This window comes from Ranitomeya variabilis, chromosome 3 (assembly GCF_051348905.1).
Source record: "Ranitomeya variabilis isolate aRanVar5 chromosome 3, aRanVar5.hap1, whole genome shotgun sequence".
Classification (NCBI taxonomy): Eukaryota; Metazoa; Chordata; class Amphibia; order Anura; family Dendrobatidae; genus Ranitomeya; species Ranitomeya variabilis.
Genome location: NC_135234.1, coordinates 686,650,876 through 686,677,748, shown reverse-complemented (window position 1 = coordinate 686,677,748; position 26,873 = coordinate 686,650,876). Strand labels below are relative to the sequence as shown.

Genomic DNA, 26,873 nt, shown 5'->3' with positions numbered 1-26,873 from the left:
TGTTGTGGGCTGACATTAATAGCCTGGGAAGGGGCCAAGGATATTGGCCCTCCTCTCAGGCTAAGAACATCAGCCCTCAGTCGCACAGAAATGGTGCCTTCCGTTAGGCCAGGTTCACATTGCGTTAATGTAGCCCGTTCAACACATGCGTTAAACGGGCTGCGTTAACGCAATTGCCGAAATGTGATCGCGCTAGCGCAGATAGAGCTAGCAGATGCTCTATCTGCTAGTGGTGACGGACCCGGAAACGCTGCAGCCCGCGTCCCAGGGTCCGTCATTCAATGACGGCACATCGCTAGCGCACACCCGTTATGGGCGTGCACTAGCGATGCGCGCGAAAGAGAGCTCAATGGCAGCGTTAACGGACTGCCAGAACGCAATGTGAACCTAGCCTAAGATGTTGCATCATATCACTGCTTAGCCACAGCACACAAACCAAATGTAGCAGAGCTGGACAAATGGATTGTTCTCAGACAGGTCAGGAATATGGTGTTGTATTATTTTAACTTTTACAGTATTAAATGGAAAAAAGAGGGTGGGGTGTGTTTATTTCAAATAATATACACCCCGGTCTCGTCTATACACACCGGTCTCATCTATACACACACCGGTCTCATCTATACACACACCGGTCTCGTCTATACACCCCGGTCTCGTCTATACACCCCGGTCTCGTCTATACACACCGGTCTCGTCTATACACCCCGGTCTCATCTATACACACACCGGTCTCGTCTATACACACACCGGTCTCATCTATACACCCCGGTCTCATCTATACACACACCGGTCTCATCTATACACACACCGGTCTCATCTATACACACCGGTCTCATCTATACACACATCGGTCTCATCTATACACCCCGGTCTCATCTATACACACACCGGTCTCATCAATACACCCCGGTCTCATCTATACACCCCGGTCTTGTCTATACACCCCGGTCTCGTCTATACACCCCGGTCTCGTCTATACACCCCGGTCTCATCTATACACACACCGGTCTCATCAATACACCCCGGTCTCATCTATACACACCGGTCTAGCCTATACACCCCGGTCTCGTCTATTCACCCTGGTCTCTATACACACCGGTCTCGGCTATACACACCGGTCTCGTCTATACACCCCGGTCTCGCCTATACACATCGGTCTCTTCTGTACACACCGGTCTCGCCTATACACCCCGGTCTCGCCTATACACATCGGTCTCGCCTATACACACCGGTTTCTTCTGTACACATCGGTCTCTTCTGTACACACCGGTCTCTTCTGTACACACCGGTCTCGCCTATACACCCCGGTCTCGCCTATACACCCCGGTCTCGCCTATACACACCGGTTTCTTCTGTACACATCGGTCTCTTCTGTACACACCGGTCTCGCCTATACACCCCGGTCTCGCCTATACACCCTGGTCTCGCCTATACACACCGGTTTCGCCTATACACACCGGTCTCGTTTATACACACCGGTCTCGTCTATACACACCGGTCTCGTCTACACACACCGGTCTCGTCTACACACACCGGTCTCGTCTATACACCCCGGTCTCGTCTACACACACCGGTCTCTTCTATACACACCGGTCTCTTCTATACACACCGGTCTCTTCTATACACACCGGTCTCTTCCATACACACCGGTCTCTATACACCCCGGTCTCTATACACCCCGGTCTCTATACACACCGGTCTCTATACACACCGGTCTCGTCTATACACCCCGGTCTCTATACACCCCGGACCGTATGCCGGTATCTATACACCCCGGTCTCGGCTATACACACCGATCTCGTCTATACACACCGGTCTCGTCTATACCGGTCTCGCCTATACACACCGGTTTCTTCTATACACACCGGTCTCGCCTATACACGCCGGTCTATACACGGCGCGGGGTCACTATGAGGCGCTCCCTGCTCCTGACCTGCATTGTCAGCCGCATCCTCTGCAGTCCCGCTGATCTCCTGTAGGCGGCGCTGTGTCTCTCCGGCTGTATATGAGGCGCTGGCGCCGGTGACGTCGCGGTGTAGGCGGTCGGTGCAGGTGCTGAGCTGTTCGGGGCCGGAGCAGGTGCGGGGATCTCGGTACAAGAGCTCACAGCCTCTACGGTGACTACGCATCAACGAGGAAGAGTGCTGGGAGCCGGGCTGTCTGAGGTGAGCGGCGGCGACATGTTGTGATTCCTCACATAGGAGCTGGTGTTACCGAGGAAAGGTGGATGATTGGTGACTTTCCACCTATTTTTCTTCCCCTTTGCTGACTGGGTGTTGTGGGACTTGTAGTCCTACCAGTGGCCACTGAGACCTCAGTCTGTACTTTTTTATGGTTCTTGTATTTATTACATAAGTACACGTGGAATAACTGGTGCATGTGACCTGAGCCTTGTCTGTCTGGAATAGTTCAGAAATATGCACTTTCTCTCTCTTTTTCTAGTCCAGGTGTGTTGTATGGTGTAATATTGTTTTTGGGTGAGGAGGAACATTCTTCCTGGACCCCCAAAGCTGATTTTCTGGGAATAGAGGGAAGCTGTACCTGCCCCAGGTGAGCAGGGCGGGCACGTGAGGCTGTGATGGCGGCTCCTGGCACATCTGGCATCCATCGGCCTCATGTGGGCGACTTATAACCCATCCTGATGATGCATGTCATTACTGTAAATATATAAATGGCCGCCATGGTGTGCGGTTTACCCATAGACATGTAGCTATTCACATGGTCTGATGTGTGGGGAACTACTCCACCCAACAGCCACTCTCACTTATAGATAACTGGGTGTCAGTGCGCCATGCCCCAATGGCATCCATTGCCATGGACAGGAGGCCGATGAGTGCACGGTGCAATCCTAGCAGGTGGGATGGCGGTAACCTGAGAGCCGCTGTCCTGCCGCACCTGTATCCCGAGCACTAGTATCTGCTGTCTCCAGGAGTCTTCCTGTAAGACATGGAGATTATTGCTGTAATATTACACCTCATCCAGGCACTTATTTTCTGAGCATTTCCATAAGTTACAGATTAACAATTCTTTTTTTTTTTTTTTTTTTTTTCTAAGTTTTTTTTTTTGTCTAGTTTAGGGAATCTGCGCACAGGTTCTTCTTTTTGTTATATTTTATTTTTTGCTGTGGATCTGTTACAAAATCTTCCTGAAAAACTCTTCCTATTTCTATGGGTAATCTACTATGCTGTTCACGTGGAGATTTTTATTTTATTTTTTTTTTATTTTCTTGTTCCCTTTGAAGAAATCTTGAAAAATTGCCAAGAAAAAAAAAAACCTCTCCAAACTAGGCAGTGTCCAATCAGAAGGCTGCAGAGCACGCTTCTGGAAAGAAACTCTTCAAAACCACTTTGGGGGGAAAAATAAACTACTTAAAAAAAAAAAAAAAAAAAAAAATACCCAGAGTCATTACTCCTTGACAGAAGAAAACAAAACTTTTTTTCAACGCTTTAAAATCCTCCGTGTGCATGTGCCCTTAGCTTTTTTCTTGACTGACCCTACACTTGTGTGATATAACTGTACAAACAATTCTTTGGCCTGTTCTAATCATATTCGTGAGAATCCTAAATACTCATTCCCACCTGAGATTTTCGGATTGCATTAACCTCTGGACAGCATTATTCCGCTTTTGGCCAGGAACCTCTCAGATGGGAATGACCCTATAAATTTTATGACTCACTACCGGTTTCACTCCTCCTCACAGCTCCAAGGGCTCATGCAGACGTCCTCAGATTTCGGTCCGATCTTGGCCAGCAATGCACTGACTGACCGTCAGCTTCTTATATTTCTGTTTTGCTGTCACGCTCGGGTTGGGACTCCCTCTGCCAGTCTGTGCATTGTGGTCTGTGATTGGGCCGAGGTCCATGGAAGTCTCCATGAGACCCTATATTGGGTACTGTAGTAACCCGTATAAAGTGGGGCTGTATAACCTTTTATGGGCCAGGTCAGATTGAACCAATCTCATGGGCCACAATGAAACCTCACAACATGGGTATCTAATGGGTGTTGATTACTATTTTAGGAATCGCACCGATCAGGAGGACGGAGCTCCTCTTCTATCGCATCTAAAAAAGGAAGTGACCACAGATTCAGCTTCCGCCTTTGTAGTTTTTGAGACCCTACATCAGTCGAGTACTTCCCTTCTCCCTTGATCTACAATGATTATGGTCACATTCTTGCACGGCTACTTCTTTGCTTCCTCTGCTCCTTACCTATGATGATGGCATGGCCACACAGTGCTCCATTAATGCTACCCAGTGCTACCTGACTGTCCTCAACAGGTAAAATGCATATGAGCAGCCACCAGACACTGTCTGGCATGTCTGCGACCAGCTAGTTGAGGGCCGCACAGAAAGGCATTGATGGTCACCTGGCCCATGGGGTACAGGTTGTGCACCCCTACTCTAGAAACTGATACCACTGACTCACAACAACTCCACTTTTGGTGGTATCCTTGGCTCCGGACAGCTTATCCTGTGCAGACGTGACCAGATTCATGAGTAAAGGGGGCTTCCTCCATAGCTAAGCCAACCCCCCTCCTCTTAGTCTATCCATCAGCTGTGACAGAGAAAGGTGTTGAGCAATCCGATGATGAAATGTGGTAGTCAGCCGGCCCTCCGCACACATAGCCCTGATGTGCCCACACAGGAAATGCCGCCCTATGTCAGCACAAGACTGGATTGGAGGTATCCACCTCCTTCGTAATACTATAACACATCATGGCTTGCTTCCCCCCCCCCCCTCACAAATTTGAAACATACCTCATTATGAAACTATATCTATACATTGGTAGTGGTATGGTCCTATAGGCCTCAGTGGTCACCATATTACAACGGATTGGAGCTTGCACAGATATGTACACTACCACGTCTATCAGGCTTTATACTGTGTCTCAGAGTAAAAGTTGGTCTGGCTTGGGGTGCTTTCACATTGCGCTTATTTTCACGTTTGGGGGGGTCCCATCGGGGCTTGCGTCTGAACCTCCCCCGCAAAATGGAATTTGGATGCATGCACTGACGTGGCCATAGACTGTAATGGTGCCATCGGGGCATACATCCGAACCCTCCCCCCTGCAGAACGGGTTTCGGACGTGTATGCCGACAGGGCCATAGGCTGTAATGGTGCAGACAGAGTGAACGGCCTCATTGATATTTTGGTTCAGACTTTCATTAGTGATTTTTCTTGCATGAAAAAACGTACAAATAAACGTCAAAGCTGCTCCTATACATTAGTGTTAATTATGGACTGTACACTGATGCTCTGTGACTTGCACTGACCATTTACTTGTGTGGGTGATTTTGATCTGTAACTTGACTTAAAAGCAGATATGGACATTAAAAAAGTGACTGGGACATGTGAATAGCCCCATAGACCATAAAGAGAACATGTCAAATCTGGGGAAAATGGACGTCTGAATGAGGCATAAGGCTGCTCTTGGCAACTATCACGTCAGCTTTGCCCACAGCGTCACTTACGGCTTATCACTCAAAATAATGACTAATTTGTGATAAGTTGGAAATTTCCCAGTCCTTTTATGAACTGTCCTTTTTGTTTGTTGCTCCCCCTTTTTTTTTTTTTTTAATGGGAATTCATGCAGGCGGAGAAGGATGTAATATGGTGATGTCCTATATACCTGTTCCCATTTTTAATTCCTTTTTTATTTTGTGTAGAAAGAAGCACCTTTCTAATTGCAGAGTTCCTCTTTGTGTTCCCCTTACTGGATCCTGTGTCTTCCCAGTATCTCTTAACATGGAAAATGTTAATATATTCAAATTGGTTTCTTGAAAGGTTAAGAACCTGTATCTGATTTTATTTATGGTGGCTTTTCCTTTGCTCGTATAGGAGGAAACCTTCTTAAAATGTGCAGTGCTCCATCATGGAGTTAACAGCAGTACTAGTACGCTGATGACAAATCGTGCAGGAATGAGGGCAGCGATCCTACATAATGCTTATTGTGGTCACCGGGCGGTGACAAGTTTGTCTGGTTTTTAACACTGCAGGTTACATTTCACCCCTATGTATATTTAGTTACTCGGTATTTCGCCTGCTCCGGTGATGGCTTCTTCATGTATTCGGGTCATTTGTACTTGTGACCGAGGCATCTGTCTCCTGTCCCGACGTCTGCTGCGGAAAGTGATTATTGTATTACTCATGGCTTCTCATAAGTTTTCTAGAGCAAGTTTGTTTTATGGGAGTTCATGGGTGTGTCTGAGGCTTGGTATTGATTAGAGGAAGAATAAGGTCTTATGAGTGATATCTGGAGTCTGTGTGTGATGGGGATTTTGAAATTCAACATTTCAGTCTTTTAGTTCCCAACATCTTTGTGGAAAAGTCTGGAGACCCCCTCTCCCCCTCCAATACGCATAAGATCGCAGGCTGATCCTTCAAGTCAGTTGTTAGGCTGGTGTATACAAGCATAATCTGTCTGTATGTACCATGGTCTCATTGGCACATGGCCAATTCTTCCTCATGGATTGATGGTTTGCGTGGAAAAAAACAGACTACTTGGGAGTGTGCACATGTTTCAGATTTGTCATGTTGTTGTTTTTTTTTTGTTTTTTTTTCTAACCAGAATATTGCATGCAATGTAAAGACACGTCCTGCACACAGAGCCAGACATATCCGCATTATTCAGAAACAACTGACCCGTTTTCTAGTCTCCGAACACTGTCGAAGTGCTGCTTTGTGTAAAAAATTTTAATGTGCCCTTTTCCAAATCTCTGTGAGTGGTTCTATGATACTTTCATCATGAGCGTCTTTACCTGTTCCATGGTGACTTCAGAAATTCATTATTAAGATTTTGGAACAGTCAAAGGCATCAGACCGACCATTGCTGGTAACTTACACCTGAGAGAACCATAAGGCCGGTTGCATACGATCCGGAAGAGGCAGGACATGTTCGTTGTGTCCATAGCGCTGCGGGATAATAAACGCAGGTAAATCAGCAAGTGATCACTGAACCGTGTGGATTCACAGTGTTCAAAACATTCTGTTGTTGAAATTTCTCTTGCGGAGACTCTAGAAACAGTCATCTGTGGACACATAATGGACATGGGATTTTTTTAGAAGTCCCATCCACTATGTTGTAACATCTGGATGCTGCGGGTTTGACCAAGCATAAGTACGCAGCGTCCAACCTGCAGCAATTGCTGATCATGGGCACATACCATCACAGCAGTGGTAACCGCCAAATGGTATAAGAAAATGGTGCGTATTCTTGATAAATTTATTTTCCTCCCCCCCATTTTGAAAGCTATTTGTGAGGTCTCTGATGTCACACAGTGTGCTGCCTTTGCCATAATATTTATAGTGGCCTGTATCACAAGAACAACAAAAACTTTGTGTGTAATAAATATATAATTTTTATAATATTATTTTCTCCAAATTAAACACACAAAATGTCACTTTCACTCTTTAAGTGACTGCTGCAATCTCAGGATCATTCATCCATAACTAGAATCTCCCATAAGAGCAAACATTTACAAACTGGGTTTTCTCATGCTAGCCTGATACAAGTAATCACAAGGGGTGCTTGAGCTGTTACATCACTTTCTGGACTGCTTAGGGTTTTGTGCATGTAAGATACACGGTAGATAGGTTTCGAAGAGATCACTGCCTTGCACAAAAGGGAAAAGCATACAGAAATTGGGTAGATACACACCAGACTTTAGGTCAACGTGTGTGTGTGTGTGTGACAAATGCTCCTGATTCATTAAGAGCTTCTTCATGAATCGGGAGCGTTTGAGGAGTGTTGTATACCTCCCTGTGCCATGCAAGAAATCTTAATCCAGACGCTAACTGGAGGAAGATTTCTGGCATAATTGATGACACAGCTAGTCATGATTTACACAAGCTGCGGTGTTATACCCATTTTGACAGTCAGGAGAATTTAGTGTGAAAAAAGCCAAAGTTGCATTTCCAAATTGCGTAAAATTTTTTTTTACTTTTCTAAGAAACTTACACCAGACCTCTGAAATTTCTCTTATGCATTGGGGCTGTTGAGTGTCACTAGAGATGGAGGTGATGGCATTGTTATTAGAAATCTTAAAGGTAAGGAACACTGGCTGCACTTCCTGGACGTGGCAGACAGAAGGAGCGGTCACCAGCTGGCAGCAGGTCAGCACCCCTCAAATGACTGCAAAGGACCTGCAATGTGATTTTTTTTTTTTTTTTTTTTTTTTTGTGGCTCTAGGTGCTGAGGTCTTGCTGTGCAAACTGAAGCCTCAGTCAGATGTGAATCTCGTGCTTGTCCTATCCATCTTTCTCGCTGAAAACATACCCATTAAAGTCTATGGAGCTGTTCACATGTCTGCTTTTGATCCAAGTTATATATCCAATTCTGTGTTCATGATTAACATTCTAATGGATGGGAGAAGTTTCTGCCTGTGTGGTTTTTTTTTTTTTTTTTTTTTTCTTCTTGGGAAGGAATGGGGGATGGGGTACTGTTGTGACCTAAAGTGGTTTACAGATCCAGTCGAAGTGGAGTTTCTCTTATGGTTTAAACCATGACCTTGTTAAGGCTGTGCCTATAGGCTTTTGATATGTAATCCTGGTATCTGTTAATTTTCTGCTGGAAATGAGTTTGCAAGTGTCTGTGGCCTCACCCGCCAGGGCTGCCAGTCCATTGTGCAAGACTGTTCCAGGCGCCTCGCGTCATCTATAAATAAATAACTTGCAGAAATCGCAGTCAGCACAAATTTCTGCTGTTACTTTGACTCGTTCTGCAAGATTAATAATAATCTTTATTTGACCCTAGGTTTCTTAACATGGACACTTCTGGGTTTAAAAGGGGTCAGTGGGCCTCCCAGTCCCTCCGAGTAACAGCGAGAGAGCTGTCTCTTGTCAAGCCGAAGAATGCTGCTATAATGGAGCGGTTCTCAAAGTAAGTTTTACTACGTGATGTATACATCTGCAGAATTTTATACGTACAGCTGAGTGAATTGACACAAACTCTTGATTAGATGTGCAAGTTTTCCAGCTATTGTGCTGCACATAGCTACAGTGGGGAGCTTTCTATGGATTTGCCAATGTTCCCTTTATTTGATTTATTGTGAACCACTGACCTTTCTGAATCGCCAAACACTTTCTGCTGGTTCACATTGAATAGAAGGGCTGAATCCTCATGAATAATAATAAAGTTCATTCAATGGCTGCTTCCGTTACATACAGTCTACAGAAATCTATAGGACTTGCCGTTAATTTTTTACCTTTGTCTAGAGTTGGAGCACCATTCCTCTTCCCTCGTACAGCTTTTATTTTTAAAATCTGAATGTCGCATCGTCCTAATTAGATATGATTGCTTCTTGTGTATTAGTAGCATTCAATGCAGTTAAAAACCATGCTGGCTGACACACTTCACCTTTGTAGCAGTGGGGAGCAGTCACCGAGCTTCCTAATTTGTCTAGCAATATTTTCTTTATTTTTGTTAGCAGCCCCGTATAAACAAAAGATGTGCACCCGTTGGTACATTTTGTTCTGAGCCCAGAAAATTGTATTGATTGATCTGTGCACATAAAAAAAAAAAAAAAAAAAAAAAAGATACTGTAAGAAATGGACACTTTAAACAAGTGCAGATCTAGTTACAAGTAGCTGTTTGTCCTTGTTTAATGGCCTGGATCTAAAGGGGCTAATAATATTGACCCCATACACCTTTCATTCAGAAGCTGTCGGTTTCAGTGGTATTTAGGGCAATGGGTGGGTTTTGACTTATCCGCACCCCAATCGGCAGCATTTTGTAGACTATAACATACATTACTGTGCAAAAGTTTTAAGCAGGTGTGGAAAGAATGCTTTAAAACAAAAGTGTATGTAGTGTTAATGGTTTGTATTTCATTAATTGTTAAGAATAAAGTGAACTACAGAGAAATCTGAATCAAATCAATATAGGGTGTGACCACCATTTGCTTTCAAAATGGCGCAATTTTTTTTCTAGATACACTTGCACGCAGTTTTTGAAGGAATTCTGTAAATAGGTTGTTCCAAACGTTTTGGAGAACTAACAGATCTTCTACACTGCTCCAAAAAATAAAGGGAACACTAAAATCCCACATCCTAGATATCACTGAATGAAATATTCCAGTTGTAAATCTTTATTCATTACATAGTGGAATATGTTGAGCACAATAAAACCTAAAAATGATCAACTTAAATCACAACTAATATCCCACGGAGGTCTGAAGTTGGAATGATGCTCAAAATCAAAGTGGAAAAGGAAGTTACAGGCTGATCCAACTTCAGTGGAAATACCTCAAGACATGGAAATGATGCTCAGTAGTGTGTGTGGCCTCCCATGTGCCTGTATGACCTCCCTACAATGCCTGGGCATGCTCCTGATGAGGCGGTGGATGGTCTCCTGAGGGATCTCCTCCCAGACCTGGACTAAAGCATCCGACAACTCTTGGACAGTCTGGTGTAACGTTACGTTGGTGAATGGTGCAAGACATGATGTCCCAGATGTGTTCAATCGGATTCAGATCTGGGGAACGGGCAGGCCAGTCCATAGCTTCAATGCCTTCATCTTTCAGGAACTGCTGACACTCCAGCCACATGAGGTCTGGCACTGTCCTGCAGTAAGAGGAACCCAGGACCAACTGCACCAGCACAGGCTACCTCTGGCAAGCACATGGAGGGCTGTGCAGCCCTCCAAATAAATGCCACCCCACACCATTACTGACCCACTGCCAAACCAGTCATTCTGAAGGATGTTACAGGCAGCAGATCACTCTCCAGACTCTCACGTCTGTCACATGTGCTCAGTGTGAACCTGCTTTTAACTGTCGAGCACAGGGCGCCAATGGCAAATTTGCCAATCCTGGTGTTCTGTGGCAAATGCCAAGCATCCTGCACGGTGTTGGTCTGTGCGCACAACCCCCATCTGTGGACGTCGGGCACTCAGACCATCCTCCTGGAGTCAGTTTCTAACCGTTTGTGCAGACATATGCACATTTGTGGCCTGCTGGAGGTCATTTTGCATGGCTCTGGAAGTGCTCCTCCTGTTCTTCCTTGCACCAAGGCTGAGGCAGCGGTCCTGCTGCTGGGTTGTTGCCCTCCTACGGCCCCCTCCACATCTCCTGGTGGACTGGCTTGTCTCCTGGTAGTGCCTCCAGCCTCTGGACACTACGCTGACAGATACAGCAAACCTTCTTGCCACAGCTCGCATTGATGTGCCATCCTGGATGAGCTGCACTACCTGAACCACTTGTGTGGGTTATAGAGTCCATATCATGCTACCACAAGTGTGAAAGCACGACCAACATTCAAGTGACCAAAACATCAGCCAGAAAGCATTGGTACTGAGATGTGGTCTGTTGTCCCCACCTGCAGAACCACTCCTTATTGAGTGTCTTGATAATTGCCAATAATTTCCATCTGTCTATTCCATTTACACAACAGCATGTGAAATTGATTATTAAACAGTGTTGCTTCCTAAGTGGACAGTTTGATTTTACTTGGAGTTATATTCTGTTGTTTAAGTGTTCCCTTTTATATTTATATTTTTTTGAGCAGTGTATTAATGTTAGCTTGTGCAAATCATTGTCTGCATTTAACCCCACACAGACTCTATAATGAGATTAGAGCTCTGTGGGAGGCCTCATCAATTTTGGGACTCCTCCTTGAACTTGGCTCTGTATAAGCAAAGCATAATATCATATTCCGCAGCACTTTAGACATCTTCACTTTCCCCAATGGGGCTCACAATCAGAATTCCCTATCAGTATGTCTTTAGAGTGTTGGAGGAAACCGGAGAACCCAGAGGAAACCCGTGCAAACACGACGAGAACATACAAACTCCTTGGCTGGATTTAAACCCAGGACAGTGCTGCAAGGCTACAGAGCTAACCACTGAGCCACCATGCTGCCCCTGTCCTCCTTCTTTATGCTGAATATAGTTCTTAAAATGAACCTATTACTAGTGACGAGCGAATATACTCGTTAATCGAGATTTCCGGAGCACGCTTGGGTGACCTCCGAGTGTTTTTTTTTTTTTGCTCGGAGATTTAGTTTTCAATTGCCGGAGCTGAATAACTTACATCTGTTCACCAGCTTGATTCCATGTGGGGATTCCCTAGCAACCAGGCAACCCCCACATGTACTTATGCTGGCTAACAGATGTAAATCATTCAGCTGTGGCGATTGAAAACTAAATCTCCGAGCACTAAAAAATACTCTGAGGACACCCGAGCGTGCTCGAGAAATCTCGAGTAACGAGTATATTCGCTCATCATTACTTATCACCTATAAAGTAAAGGTATGGCCATAATGTCACCATTACACTGACTTAAATTGATACCATTTGAAGAAATACGATCAGTGGTTTGTGTTTTAATAATGGTTTTAAGTTTTCCTCTGACATAATCTGTGCATCGGGGAGGGTTGGGTCTTCTGCTTCGGCCCCTCCACCTGCCTCCTGTGTTTCTACAAGTCACTGATTATTCAGTGACCTGCCTCAGTTTTGTCATTTTTCGCCACTGCCATAACTGGGTTGGTGGTGCATACGCAGTGTGAGATTCCACGTCTTGTCTCTGGGTTTTCAATAAAATGTAACCTGAGTCTGCGCATGCGCCAATATCAATATCTCTCCTCCGATTTCTATCTGCACATGTGCTGACTGTGTACCATTTTATTGAAAACTTGAAGGCAAGACGTGGAATCTCACACTGTGCACACGCTGCCCACCCAATGATGGCTGCGGAGGGAGGAGACACATTATTGTGCTGCTTTCCATCTTTGTTGACAAATTTTCTTTGGTTACAGGCAAACATTTCACATTTTGACTCCTCAGTCCAGGGCTACTGCTGCCATTTTCCTTCATCCCAGTTCCTATGTTTTCGTGCATGGTTTTTCGCTGCAATTCTTAATGAAGACCACATCTGGCAGATGGTGTGCCTGGGTCTGAATGGTATCTTCTTGTGCAGAAGATTTCTAGAAGTGTAATCACCTCACACTTTTGAGAGGATGTAGGCTTGATGTTTTTCATCTTCTGCACTAAGCTTTCTTGACTGACAGTCTACAGTCCTCAACACTGTCCATTTCTTGGTATCTCCAGTGCTGGAAAAAAGAGGCAGATACTTGTTCATTATCCAATACCTTCAGGAAGAAGTCTTATTGGCTCCAAATTTATTCTGCAACAGGGCAACGACCCCAAACATACAGCCAATGTCATTAAGAACCATCTTCAGTGTTAAGAAGAACTAGGTGTTCAGGGTGTGATGATATGGCCACTACAGAGTCCTGATCTCTAAACTGTCTTGGATTTCATTAAGTTACGGAAGATCTGTGCTTACTTCTCCAAGATGTTTGGAACGACCTCCCAGCCGAGTTTCTTTAAAAACTGCTTGCAAGTGTACTTGGAAGACTTGATGCTGTTTTTTTAATGTAAAAGGCGGTCACACCAAATATTGATTTGATACATGGAGTTCTCTTGTTCATTCACTTTGTGTTAATTGATAAAAATAAACAAACACTTCTATTTTTCAAAACATTCTTTCTTTGCAGTATTTTGTTTCCACACCTGCCTTAGGATATGTGCACCCGATAAGTAAACGCTCTGGGTTGGACGCTGCATACTTTCAGAGTCCAGATGTTACAGCATAGTGGATGGGATTTCTTGAAATCCCATCATCTCCACTATGGATGCACAGACGCCCGCAGCTCAACTACAGAGACGGACATGCGGCACGTCTTTCCAGACCGCAGCATGTCAATTTCTCCTGCGGAGACATAGTTCAATGAACACATGCGGATTCACCTGCGTTTAATTACCGGCAGCGCTTTGGACGCAGCAGACATGTGTTGGGTCAAAAGCGCTGCCAATTCTTGAACGCGTGCACCTACCCTAAAAATTTCTGCACAGTACAGCACAACAAATCTTCAGAAATTATAGTTGCCAATTCATCAGCATTTGACCCCAGCATCTGAATACGTTTTGTCCCATTGCGCCATGATTTATAATTTGGATGTGGGTTACCCATTCGGCTCTAATGTTGGCACTTTGTTGTAATTTTTGAGATCAGAAGGCCACTGTAGCGGAAGCTGTATATTTAGTGCCAAGAAAGGTGTTGGCTCCAGTCATATGTAATCAGAAAATCTTTACCCCTTTTGGGAAGGGGAGTCTTTCTTGCTTGGCAGTGACGAGATGTGATCCATTGCTTGGCCTGTGATTTGTGATGCTACAATCAGCGCACAGGAGAAAATTCACTATATGTCAGCACCATGAAGTACATCTGCTTATAGCATGTTTGATTCTGTTACCGATAAGGAAAGTTTGTCCTCCTGTTCTAGTACGTAGAGGCAGGTAGTATCTTGCCTTAAACACCCTTGGGAAAATTAGTCAGGTTCCTCTTGAGAAATCAACGATTCCTTCCCGGTATGTAAGAAGCTGCACCTATTTCTATTGTCAGATACTTATGTTACCGGCGGGTAAAGGAATTGGTTTAGGAACCAGAAAATCTAAAGCTTTAGTGAGACTTGTCAGCCATCTAGGGTAACATATCGGCACATCTAAAATCCCTGCACCCACTTGGTTATTCTGATCTTGTATGTGGTGCTGTTTCCGAGTACACCAGGAGATTCCATATTGACCCGTTACCAAGTGTTAAACATTCACTGTAAAATTATCACCTATGACATTCCTGTGTTGGCCACACGTAAGGTGTCCATGATATATGTGGCCGCTTGCCCACTGCATATTTATTCTACCCCTATTACTGTTTTACTTGACTAGCTAATACTGGTTATAACCTAACATTACAGAAGTTAATTATTCTCTGACTTTCTCGCTATGGTTACCTATTGCAAACTTTATAATGTGCAAAATATCTTAAGGTAGGTAAAGACAGATTTTCGTAGAGAATTGTGATAGGACATTACTGAAACTTAATGTCCCATTTAGACTAGCCAGTAATCTGTGAACACTAAGCCGTCAGTCCATCTAAATAGCCCGTTTATTGCCTGAAATGTTCATTCTTTGGGTGTAATTATTAGGGTGACACAAACCATTAGCAGAACGTTGGCCCGTTTTTTATCAGAAGATGTGCTGCCAATAATGACACACCGAGCAGATTTACAGTACATGGCCGGGGTCACACTTAGAGTGTGATGCTAGAAACTCGTGCCTCAATACCCTGCTCTTCCGTCGGGACCGGAGCGTGCGGCTGCATGTATTTCTGTGCAGCTGGACACTCCGGTCCCGAGTGCCGGCGGCAGTGCCGGGACTTGATGTGAAGACTCGCGCGAGTTTCTCGCATTGAACTCACAAGTGTGACCTCGGCCTATCATTTGCACTCACACTTGGTTTCCTAATTTATAGGGTCCATTGCCACAACTATACTACACGGTGCTGCTGACAGGCAAAAAGACACAATTGAGGCCTTAGTCTGGAGATTGAGGGTCTATGAGGAAGTTGGACACCTGGAGCACTTTCACGAAGACCATACTTCAAATGCCGACTCCAGAAAAAAATACTACCTGTGTAATTGTTTTTCCGGTTTGGCAAAAGAGGAAAATTAGAAGCTCTCCCCAAACTTTGTAATGTTAGACACTCACAGCACACTAACGTAGGTGTGCTGTACATGTTATACACTCCCCTATAGACTTGTATTGGCCCTTGTCATCCGTACTGCCGGTACAAATTTGACATTTCTCCGTGAGGTGCGCACAGCAGCATAGGTTATTTTTTAAATGAGCCTGCGCTCTTTTCCCCTGCCTGGTGCTGGCGCAGTGAGCGCTGCCCGTCTGTCCTCATATACAGTCTAGCTGACTGCGCCTGTGCGGCCGCCCTGCCTGGGAATCCCAGGCCCGCAATGTGAATAAATCAGAAGACACTGCGGGGCTGGGATTCACAGGCAGGTCGGCCGCACAGGCGCAGTCAGCTAGACTGCATATGAGGACAGAGGACGGGCAGCGCTCACTGCGCCTGCCCAAGGCAGGAGAAAAGAGCACAGGCGCCGGCTCATTTCAAAATGGCGCTGAAGAGGCGGCGCCAAGAAGACATGAGTGACGGCTGTGTGGCGTCTGCAGCTGGGGGGGGGGACTGAAGACAAGGTATTTAGGACAAATTGCAAAACTGATTATTTCTGCAGTTACAGCACCCAGAACTAAAAGAGCCACCTTGTCAGAATGCAGCATTACTACTGCACAAGGTGGCTTTTACTTTCAAACGCCTGGGGGGGGGACGGGGAGAGAGACAGGTTCCCTTTGAAAAAAAAACAAAAAAAAAACTTGATGCTGTGGAGGAATCCTTTTAAAGAGGAGTGACAGGAGATTGGTTATGGTCTTCCAGAAACTGTCTAGGGAAACCTTACCCCTTAGACCTCATTCAAGAGCCTCTCACCTAGCCAAATTAGTTCTCATGCTTTGCACTGACGAGGGCCAACAGCCCAAAACACCGTGTCTGCGAATTGAGATACTGATTTGGCTTTTATCCTAAGTCGTGTTACAAGACTTGTTAAACGGTTGATTGTGACTTGTAGGATCACTACTTCCAACAGGTGGCGCTATAGAGTACAAGTCCTCTGTATCTCTGAAGAGGCAATTAGCTTATGGAATGTGTGGAATTACTACTTTGCTCCTTTTTGTAATACAATGTCTTATTCCAGGAAAAAGGTCATTAGCGCACAAAATAAAACATAGGTGTTAAAGGGATTGTCAACTACTCAGACAACCCTTCTCAATCACTAGATTCCTCACATATAGAATAAGTTTATATCTTTCCGTTGTGTTTTGCCAGAAATGTTGGTGCCTGGTCTCCCAGAGGCTCGTGTGACTAATTGTCAGGCGCTTCACTCCCTTCTGGATTGTAGTGAAGTAATGAGTTGCTGCTGAGCTCACTTTCTCTCTAGATCTCTGCTTTGTGAAAAGGCTGCCGATCGGCTACAGGGCGTTTTGCGTTTTGTGTGAGCCCCAGGAAGCAATCAGCTTTTTTTTTTTTTTTTTTTTTTTTTTTTAAATGGCATCTGCACTGGAGGTGAGTATATGCTGTTATTTCATGGGTTAGTGGACAGCCCTTTTAAGATCTATGGACAGGACATGGATCTCCTAGGGCATCTACCTCCAAAGCGTATTTTAAATGAAAAGGAATTGCCATTTTTAGATATGTGATGACTGACAGTCTGCTCTTATGATCTCATTGCAGATCTGTGTGTGATTACAATGAACATGGTAATGAAAAGCTGAGCTTTATCTTCTTACAAACCTCTGGAGCTCTCCTGTCAGGGTGCTGTCGGCTCTGCTGTAGAGCTGTGCTTATTGCAACTAAGGGTACCGTCACACAGTGCCATTTTCATCGCTACGACGGTACGATTCGTGACATTCTAGCGATATCGTTACGATATCGCAGTGTCTGACACGCAGCAGCGATCAGGGACACTGCTGAGAATCGTACGTCGTAGCAGATCGTATGGAACTTTCTTTCGTCGCTTGATCACCCGCTGACATCGCTGGATCGTTGTGTGTGACAGCGATCCAGCGATGCGTTCGCTTGTAACCAGGGTAAACATCGGGTTACTAAGCGCAGGGCCGCGCTTAGTAACCTGATGTTTACCCTGGTTACCAGCGTAAACGTAAAAAAAACAAACAGTACATACTCACATTCCGGTGTCTGTCCTCCGGCGTCTCAGCTTCTCTGCACTGTGAGCGCCTGCCGGAAAGCGAGCACAGTGGTGACGTCACCGCTCTGCTTTCCGGCTATGGTGCTTACACAGTGCAGAGAAGCACAGCGCCAGGGGACAGACACCGGAATGTAAGTATGTACTGTTTGTTTTTTTTTACGTTTACGCTGGTAACCAGGGTAAACATCGGGTTACTAAGCGCGGCCCTGCGCTTAGTAACCCGATGTTTACCCTGGTTACCCGGGGACTTCGGCATCGCTCCAGCGCCGTGATTGCAGTGTGTGACCGCAGTCTACGACGCTGGAGCGATAATCATACGACGCTGCGACGTCACGGATCGTGCCGTCGTAGCGATGAAAATGGCACTGTGTGACGGTACCCTTACACTATTTCTGCTTCAGTCTCCCAGGCAGCCTGTGTTTGGGGAGGGCAGTACTTCTGATCTGACTGCACTATGAGCAGAGCTGCAACTGCACATGCTTGTTAGGCCTTTCACACTTCCGTCTTTCTTTTTCCATCACAATGCATCGTTTTGTGGGAGGGAAAAAAAAAAGGATCCAGCAAATGTTTCTTCTGGATCCGTGTGTGTTCTTTTTTTTTTTTTTTTTTTTTCTTTCTCCTCAAACTTGTATTAGTGACGGATGGCCTTCTGTTTCATCCGTCGTGCACTGGATCCGTCGTAAAATCGCTGTCCGTCGGGCGGAGACAACGCACAGAGGAACGTTTTTTTTTTTTTTTTTTTTTTTTTTTTTTTTTTTTTTGTGCACGTCAGAAAATTGCGCAGCGACGAATCCTTCACCGTCCGTCATTGGCTGTAATGGAAGCCTATGGATGCAGGATCCGTCACTGTGTCAAAAGCAGGAATCCAGTGACTGGTTCCCTATTTTGAAACTAAGCATGCCTGGAAGAATTTCCTGTCAGGGAAATTCTGTCGCTTGCTCTCTTTTTACTATTGATGATGCCTATGCAGCGTCAATAATAAAAAGATACAATGTTAAAAATAATAATGAAGAAAAAATCTTGATATTCTCACCTTCCGGCGTCCCTCACAGCCTTCCCAATGCTCTTGTTCCCAGTAATGCATTGCGAGAATGACCTGTGATGACGTAGCAGTCTCGCCAGACTGCTACGTCATTGGTCATTTCGCAAGGCATTACTGGGAACGGGAGCATCGGGAAGGCTGTGAGGGACGCCAGAAAGTGAGAATATCTATTTTTTTTTTAAAAATATTTTAAACATTATATCTTTTTACTTTTGTTGCTGCATAGGCAGCATCAATAGTAAAGTTGGTCACACTTGTCAAACACTTTCACAAGTGTGACCAACCTGTCAATTAGTTTTCCAAGCGATGCTACAGATCGCTTGGAAAATGCTCCGGCTCCGTTAAAAAAAAAAAAAAAAAAAAAAAAAAAACACAGATCCAGTGCATCCGTTTTTTTTTTTGTTTGTTTTTTTTTTTTTACAATCTGCACAGGATCCGTCTTTTCAACATTTTGACGGATTGTGACTGATTGTAAAAAAAAAAACGGAAGTGTGAAAGAGGCCTAAGGAGACGAAACTCAGCTGTAGTGTTATCTCTGAAAGCCTGTCCTTCTTCTGATCTGGCACATCTGCAAGTCATTACATGTCATACTGCCAGTAGGGCTCTTTTTCTATTTAAATTGAGCTGGGTAGATTTTATTAGGTCTTTAAAAAAAAATAAATTTAAAAAAAAAATAAACTACAGTATGTACCTCAGCCTCTTGTAATGGAGATCGTTCCTTTTGAGGACCAGCTTGACAGTTATGATTTTGTTGCTAGTGCAAAAATTTGTGTTTACTGTAATTTTGGATCAGAAAAAAAGATGAGGTTGGAAGTTAATATCCTACCTGGGGAAAAAAAGACCAGATAAGGCCTCTTTCACACTTCAGTCTTTTGGCGTCAGTCTGAAACCGCCATTTTTCTCAAATAGCGGATCCGCCATTTTTTATTTATTTTTTATTTTTTTTTGGCGGATCCGCTATTTTCCCATACATAAATTAGCGACGGATGGTGGCGGATGGTCGTCCGTTCCATGCGACTAATCCGTCGAAATTTGGCGGACGTCATCTAGACATTGACGGACATTATAACTTTTTTTTTTTGTCTGCGCCGAAATGGCGGTTCGCGACGGATCATAAAATGGATGCCTATGGGCAACGGATCTGTCGCGACCGTCATTTCGGCGGATCCGTCGCCCCAATCCGCTTTTTCAATTGTGCATGCTCCAAATAGTAGATACTTTTCCCAGACAACCCCCAATTAACGAATCTGTCAAAAAACCGGATCCGTTAAAACCGTTTTATCAACAATTGTGACAGATCCGTCGATCCGTCACTGTCGGAGCTGACTGACGCCAAACAACTGAAGTGTGAAAGAAGCCTAAGTCGCAGGATTTTTGTGCTTTAATTAAAGTTCAGGCATAAAGGTCTCCTATGAGGGAGGGGAATTTTACTTTCAGCTTGTATAGTTTATCAGAAGTACATAACCAAAAAAACACCTTCACACTAGGCCAGTAAAATATACATAATCTTTATTAAGTACCATAAAAACTGAAAAGGTGGGTAACCCAGGTTGTAACCCCAAATGGATAATAACATGTATACAATTAGTCAAAATACTGAAATCTATATACATACAGTAGCGTTGTGTGACCATGTACGGACAAGCACCAATAGTAATAAGTATAATAATATACAGATTATAGCATAAGTATATGTATAGTTACCAATGGAGTACTCCTGGGGACCTACCACACCCGACGCGCGCTTCGCACTGAAAAAAAAAAAAAATATGTATGTATACGCACGCACGATAGTGGCCCAATTCTAACTCATCGGGTATTCTAGAATATGCATGTCCACGTAGTATTTTGCCCAGTCACGTAGTATAATGCTCCATGCAGTTATGGCCCCATAGATGCTCCATATAATGCTCCATGCAGTTCATTATGGCCCCATAGATGCTCCATACAGCATTGTGCCACATGTAATGCTGCTGCAATAAAAAAAAAAAAAAAAATCACATACTCTCCTCTCGTCGCTGCTCCTCAGCGTCCCGTCTCTCTGCACTGACTATTCAGGCAGAGGGCGGCACGCACACTAATACGTCATCGCGCCCTCTGACCTGCACAGTCACTGCAAGAGGACGGGAAGATGGAGCGGCGCCCGGCGGCAGGTGAATATGAAATACTCACCTGCTCCTGACGCTGTCCCTGCCTGTCCCATGGTACCGCAGCTTCTTCGCGCCTGCGCGAGAAGGACCTGCCATGGCGTAATGGTCACATGACCGTGACGTCATGGCAGGTCCTTCGCGCAAACCATCCTTGCCACCGAAACCTGCCGGCGGAAGGTGAGTACGGTATATAATTTTTTTTATTATTATTTTTAACATTAGCTTTTTTTTACTATTGACGTTGCATAGGGGGCATCAATAGTAAAAACTTGGTCACACAGGGTTAATAGTGGCGGTAACTGAGTGAGTTACCCGCGGCATAACGCGGTCCGTTACCGCTGGCATTAACCCTGTGTGAGCGGTGACTGCGGGGAGTATGGAGCGGGCACTGCAGGGAGTAGGGAGGGACTAATCGGACTGTGGCCGTCGCTGATTGGTCGCGGCAGCCATGACAGGCAGCTGGCGAGACCAATCAGCGACTTGGATTCCATGACAGACAGAGGCCGCGACCAATGAATATCTGTGACAGAAGGACAGACAGACGGAAGTGACCCTTAGACAATTATATAGTAGATACAGACCAAAAGTTTGGACACACCTCATTTAAAGGTTTTTCTGTATTTTCATGACTATGAAGATTGTACATTCACACTGAAGGAATCAAAACTATGAATTAACACATGTGGAATTATATACTTAATTTCAGTTGTTTCACACTTTTTTATGTCTTATATTCTGGGTTCTTCAAAGTAGCCACCTTGTGCTTTGATGACTGCTTTGCACACTCTTGGCATTCTCTTGATGAGCTTCAAGAGGTAGTCACCGGGAATGGTTTTCACTATTAATATTTCAGTTAATCGGAGCATATACTTGTTTCTCTTCTCCCTCAGATACCAGAAAGCAGCTGAGGAAGCCAACCAGGATAAGAAGAAAACTGTAAGTAACCTTCTGTTCGTGCATATTAGCAGGTGTGCTACTGATCTGTCAGGGATCCATTCTTACAGCTTGCGACTCCTGCCACTGAAACAAATCTGCACTTGAGATTGAGGACTATGGCCTTTCCACCTTGTGAATCAAATTCCAGTAAAAGATGATAGGGGATATATATATATATATATATATATATATATATAATATATTATATATTTTAATTTTTTTTTTTTTTCCAGCCATCCACATGTAACTTATAGTATGCATCATTTTCTGGAAAGACGCTCGCTCTTGAGTCATGGGATCATGAATACCTTTAGAGGGAACCTGTCATCTGATTCCTGTAGCCCCAGCATGTGCAGCATGAATCAGTCTGGCAGCACCATTGTGGCCAGGTGTGTTGATATGAAAGTCGTTGGCATTTCAGAGAACATGGCTAGAATATCTATCCGGAGAAAAGACTAGTCTGTCTTTTCCCAGCGCCACTGCAGGTGATCGACAGATCTCTCTCATAGCGAGAATTTGTCAAATGCCACTAGTGGTGCTGGATCTTCTAACAATATATTTCTCTGAAACATCAGTGTTTAAAAAAAAAAAAAAAAAAAAAAAATGACGCTGCCATCCTTTCTATAAACTTTATCATACTATCAGATCAACCTTCACTTCATGGAGCAGACCTGCAATTCCAACTCAGCCCATGGTTGGGGGTATACCAAGGTCAGAAGTATTTATTTTATGATTTAGGATCACTTTTGGCCTATTTATTGTCAACGATTACACAAAGTATTTGTCAGTGATTTAGACTGAAATGGTTCAGTGGAAAAGCTGCGAACATTCTCACTAATCATGTCCGTAGGCTGCATTAGCCCTTTGTGCAGGTATATATTGGAAGAACGTAGTAGACAATATTTTATATAGCACTGTTCAGGGACTATTGGTACTCTGAGTATTGAATGAAAATGTAAAAGTATCTGCTGGAGACCTCCATTTAATTTATCAAACTGCATCTATAAACCTTATGTCAACACAGGATAAGTAAAGGTGCCCATACTCGATAGCTGTGCCTTCCTCGAGCACCATGAGCTCGTGTGTGGCCAACAGAATGAACAGAATAATAGATCAGGCATGTTGCAGTTAATCATGTCTGGCCTTCTTCTTTCTTCCCATCATCTACTGACAGCTACTCCTGTACTTATTAAACCAATTTAACACATCAGTTTTTTTAGAACTGAGCACAGATCTCCTGAACAGACTCGTACATATCTGAGGCCATTTGGACTGGCCACTAAGTACAAGTGCGTGGTGCACCCTTGGTGTGGCCAGACACTGAAGTGCCCCTGCCCACCTATCTCCAATCACCCCCCCCCCACCCCCACCCCCACACATAAATAGATTTATGGAAAACAAGCGGATGGGAAGGTCACTTAAAGGGAACCTAGCAAATAGATAATGGCTGCACTCAAGTGTATGGTGCTAAAGCAAGGAAATGTGCAATACATGAAATGTGAACAGCATAATGGCTTGTGAAATTTATGAAAAAACACATGAGATTTTTAGCACAAAATTTGGCCAAATGTTGAGCCCATTCACCAAACGTCAAGGTAATCTCAGATCGAATGGGTAACTAACCTGTCTGCCTAGTGTGAAATTCACATGCTGTTCACATTTCATGTATTGCACATTTCCTTGCTTTAGCACAATACACTTGAGTGCAGCCATTATCTATTTGCTATGTAAGACTTTTTGGTTATGCACCAGTTCAGACTAGATGGCTGTTCAGTCAGTTTTTCTATATTTACTACTTAAAGGGAACCTGTCACCCCCAAAATCGAAGGCGAGCTAAGCCCACCAGCATCAGGGGCTTATCTACAGCATTCTGTAATGCTGTAGATAAGCTCCAGATGTATCCTGAAAGATGAGAAAGAGGTTAGATTATACTCGCCCAGGGGCGGTCCCGCTGCGGTCCGGTCCGATAGGCGTCGTGGTCCGGGGCCTCCCATCTTCTTACAGTGACGTCCTCTTCTTGCATTCACGCTCTGGCGCAGGTGTACTTTGTCCTGTTGAGGGCAGAGTAAAGTACCGGGTAAGGTCAGAGAGGCCCGGCATCTGCGCACTGCAGTACTTTGCTCTGCCCTCCACAGGCCAGACAAAGTACGCCTGTGCCGGAGCTGCAGCGTGAAGACAAGAGAACGTCACTGTAGGCCCCGGACCGCAGCGGGACCGCCCCTAGGTGAGTATAATCTAACTTTGTTTTTCTTATCTTTCAGGATACATCGGGGGCGGCTTATTTCCAGCATTACAGAATGCTGTAGATAAGCCCCTGATGCTGGTGGGCTTAGCTCACTTTCGATTTTGCAGGTGACGGGTTCCCTTTAAATGGAAGGTGCCGTGATATTAATTTTTGTATTAATACTTATTGAGTATATAATTTAATTTTGTACTAAAAATAATTGGACTACTTTCATAGCTTTTTATTAACGTTTACTTTTGCCACTGGAGGCTGTCATTTTCGTTAGTGGGGGGGGGGGGCGCGTAAGTGTCTGGGCACGACACTTGCACACCTCACTTATGGCAGCCACGGGCATGAGAGGCTGCATTCGGACACCAACTGCATCTCTTACATTGAGGCCGCTCCTCCTGCCTCTTACCTGTGACCTGGGCACGCCCTGCCCTCATAGACCACCACCCCCAATTGCTGAAATTTTTTTTTTTTTGTTGCTGGCACCTTCCCTTTAAATCGTTGGCCACACCAAGGGTGTACATAGCATCTGTCCTTGGTTTGGACAATCTTTCTGTGCTGACAGATGCCTCTTACACATCACTTTCCACACTCAAACCATGGATGACTGCCTTGTGATGGTTGACTGATCACACTGAAATCTGCAAGATTTACTGACTTTGTTCTTTTTATATGGCTACCTTACCTCCCTTGGTTTTGGAAGCCTTAGGCAATGTGAATCAAACTGTACTAAATGTATCTTGCAATCCTTTTTAATATTTAATATAGTTTGTCTAAGTTTTTTTTCTTTTACACTAATATTACAATGGCGGATGTTCCGTACTTTAACCAATGTTTTCTTCTGATTTAACTTCGTGGTTTGACACTCGTTCTTCTTTTCTGTTAGCTTTCTAACCATATTTTCACTTAGTGTGTGTTGTTTCCCCCCCCCCCATTCTTTATTTTTTATATAGATGTTCCCCGACCTGCCAAGGAAGTACAGTACAGACCAAAAGTTTGGACACACCTTCTCATTTAAAGATTTTTCTGTATTTTCATGACTGTGAAAATTGTACATTCACACTGAAGGCATCAAAACTATGAATTAACACATGTGGAATTATATACTTAATTTCAGTTGTTTCACACTTTTTTGTTATGTCTTATATTCTAGGTTCTTCAAAGTAGCCACCTTTTGCTTTGATAACTGCTTTGCACACTCTTGGCATTCTCTTGATGAGCTTCAAGAGGTAGTCACCGGGAATGGTTTTCACTACACAGGTGTGCCCTGTCAGGTTTAATAAGTGGGATTTCTTGCCTCATAAATGGGGTTGGGACCATCAGTTGTGTTGTGCACAAGTCTGGTGGATACACAGCTGATAGTCCTACTGAATAGAATGTTAGAATTTGTATTATGGCAAGAAAAAAGCAGCTAAATGATGGCCACTCGTTTTTTCTTTACTTAAGAAATGAAGGTCAGTCATTCTGAAAAATTGGGCAAACTTTGAAAGTGTCCCCAAATGCAGTGGCAAAAACCATCAAGCGCTACAAAGAAACTGGCTCACATGAGGACCGCCCCAGGAAAGGAAGACCAAGAGTCACCTCTGCTTCTGAGGATACGTTTATCCGAGTCACCAGCCTCAAATCGCAGGTTAACAGCAGCTCACATTAGAGACCAGGTCAGTGCCACACAGAGTTCTAGAAGCAGACACATCTCTACAACAACTGTGAAGAGGAGACTTTGTGCAGCAGGCCTTCATGGTAACATAGCTGCTAGGAAACCACTGCTAAGGACAGGCAACAAGCAGAAGAGACTTGTTTGGGCTAAAGAACACAAGGAATGGACATTAGACCAGTGGAAATCTGTGCTTTGGTCTGATGAGTCCAAATTTGAGATCTTTGGTTCCAACCACCGTGTCTTTGTGCGACGCAGAAAAGGTGAACGGAGGGACTCTACATACCTGGTTCCCACTGTGAAGCATGGAGGAGGTGTGATGGTGTGGGGGACCTTTGCTGGTGACACTGTTGGGGGATTTAGTCAAAATTTGAAGGCATACTGAACCACCATGGCTGCCACAGCATCTTGCAGCGGCATGCTATTCCATCCGGTTTGCGTTTAGTTGGACCAGCATTTATTTTTCAACAGGACAATGAGCCTAAACACACCTCCAGACTGTGTAAGGGCTATTTGACCAAGAAGGAGTGATGGGGTGCTACGCCAGATGACCTGGGCTCCACAGTCACCAGACCTGAACCCAATCGAGATGTTTTGGGGTGAGCTGGATCGCAGAGTGAAGGCAAAAGGGCCAACAAGTGCTAAGCATCTCTGGGAACTCCTTCAAGATTGTTGGAAGACCATTCGCGGTGACTACCTCTTGAAGCTCATCAAGAGAATGCCAAGAGAGTGCAAAGCAGTCATCAAAGCAAAAGGTGGCTACTTTGAAGAACCTAGAATATAAGACATAATTTCAGTTGTTTCACACTTTTTTGTTAAGTATATAATTCCACAGGTGTTAATTCATAGTTTTGATGCCTTCAGTGTGATTGTACAATTTTCATAGTCATGAAAATACAGAAAAATCTTTAAATGAGGTGTGTCCAAACTTTTGATCTGTACTGTATATGGACTGCTATTGAGTCCAAACCTAGCTGTTCTATTTTAGTATCTAGTGATGAGTGAATGTGCTCGTGTGCTAAGTGTTCTTTGGCGTGCTTGAAAAGTATGTTCGATTTCCCTGCGGCTACATGTCTTGGTGCTGTTGGACACCCGCAACACATGCAGAGGTTGCCTAACAGCAGCATGACATGCAGCCGCAGGGACTATAGCATATTTTTCAAGCACTCCAAAGACAGTTGGTTAGCACTCGAGCATGCTCACTAATCACTATTAGCATCTAATGAGCGTGTGCAGAGAACATTGTGAAGTGAGG

General features: G+C 44.4%; 1 protein-coding gene across 2 annotated transcripts in view; it reads left to right on the top strand.

Annotated features, from left to right (window-relative positions):
• The first annotated feature begins 1,914 nt into the window (after nt 1-1,914).
• LIMA1 (LIM domain and actin binding 1) overlaps nt 1,915-26,873 on the top strand; it is a 73,143-nt gene continuing 48,184 nt past the window's right edge. The window contains exons 1-3 of one of the 2 annotated variants that reach the window (XM_077298070.1): nt 1,915-2,165; nt 8,753-8,878; nt 21,686-21,731. In XM_077298070.1, coding sequence (XP_077154185.1) covers nt 8,763-8,878; nt 21,686-21,731 — 162 coding nt within the window. In that variant the 5' untranslated portion in view covers nt 1,915-2,165; nt 8,753-8,762. The remainder of the gene's footprint in view (nt 2,166-8,752; nt 8,879-21,685; nt 21,732-26,873) is intronic. The other variant, XM_077298069.1, reaches the window with a different exon arrangement.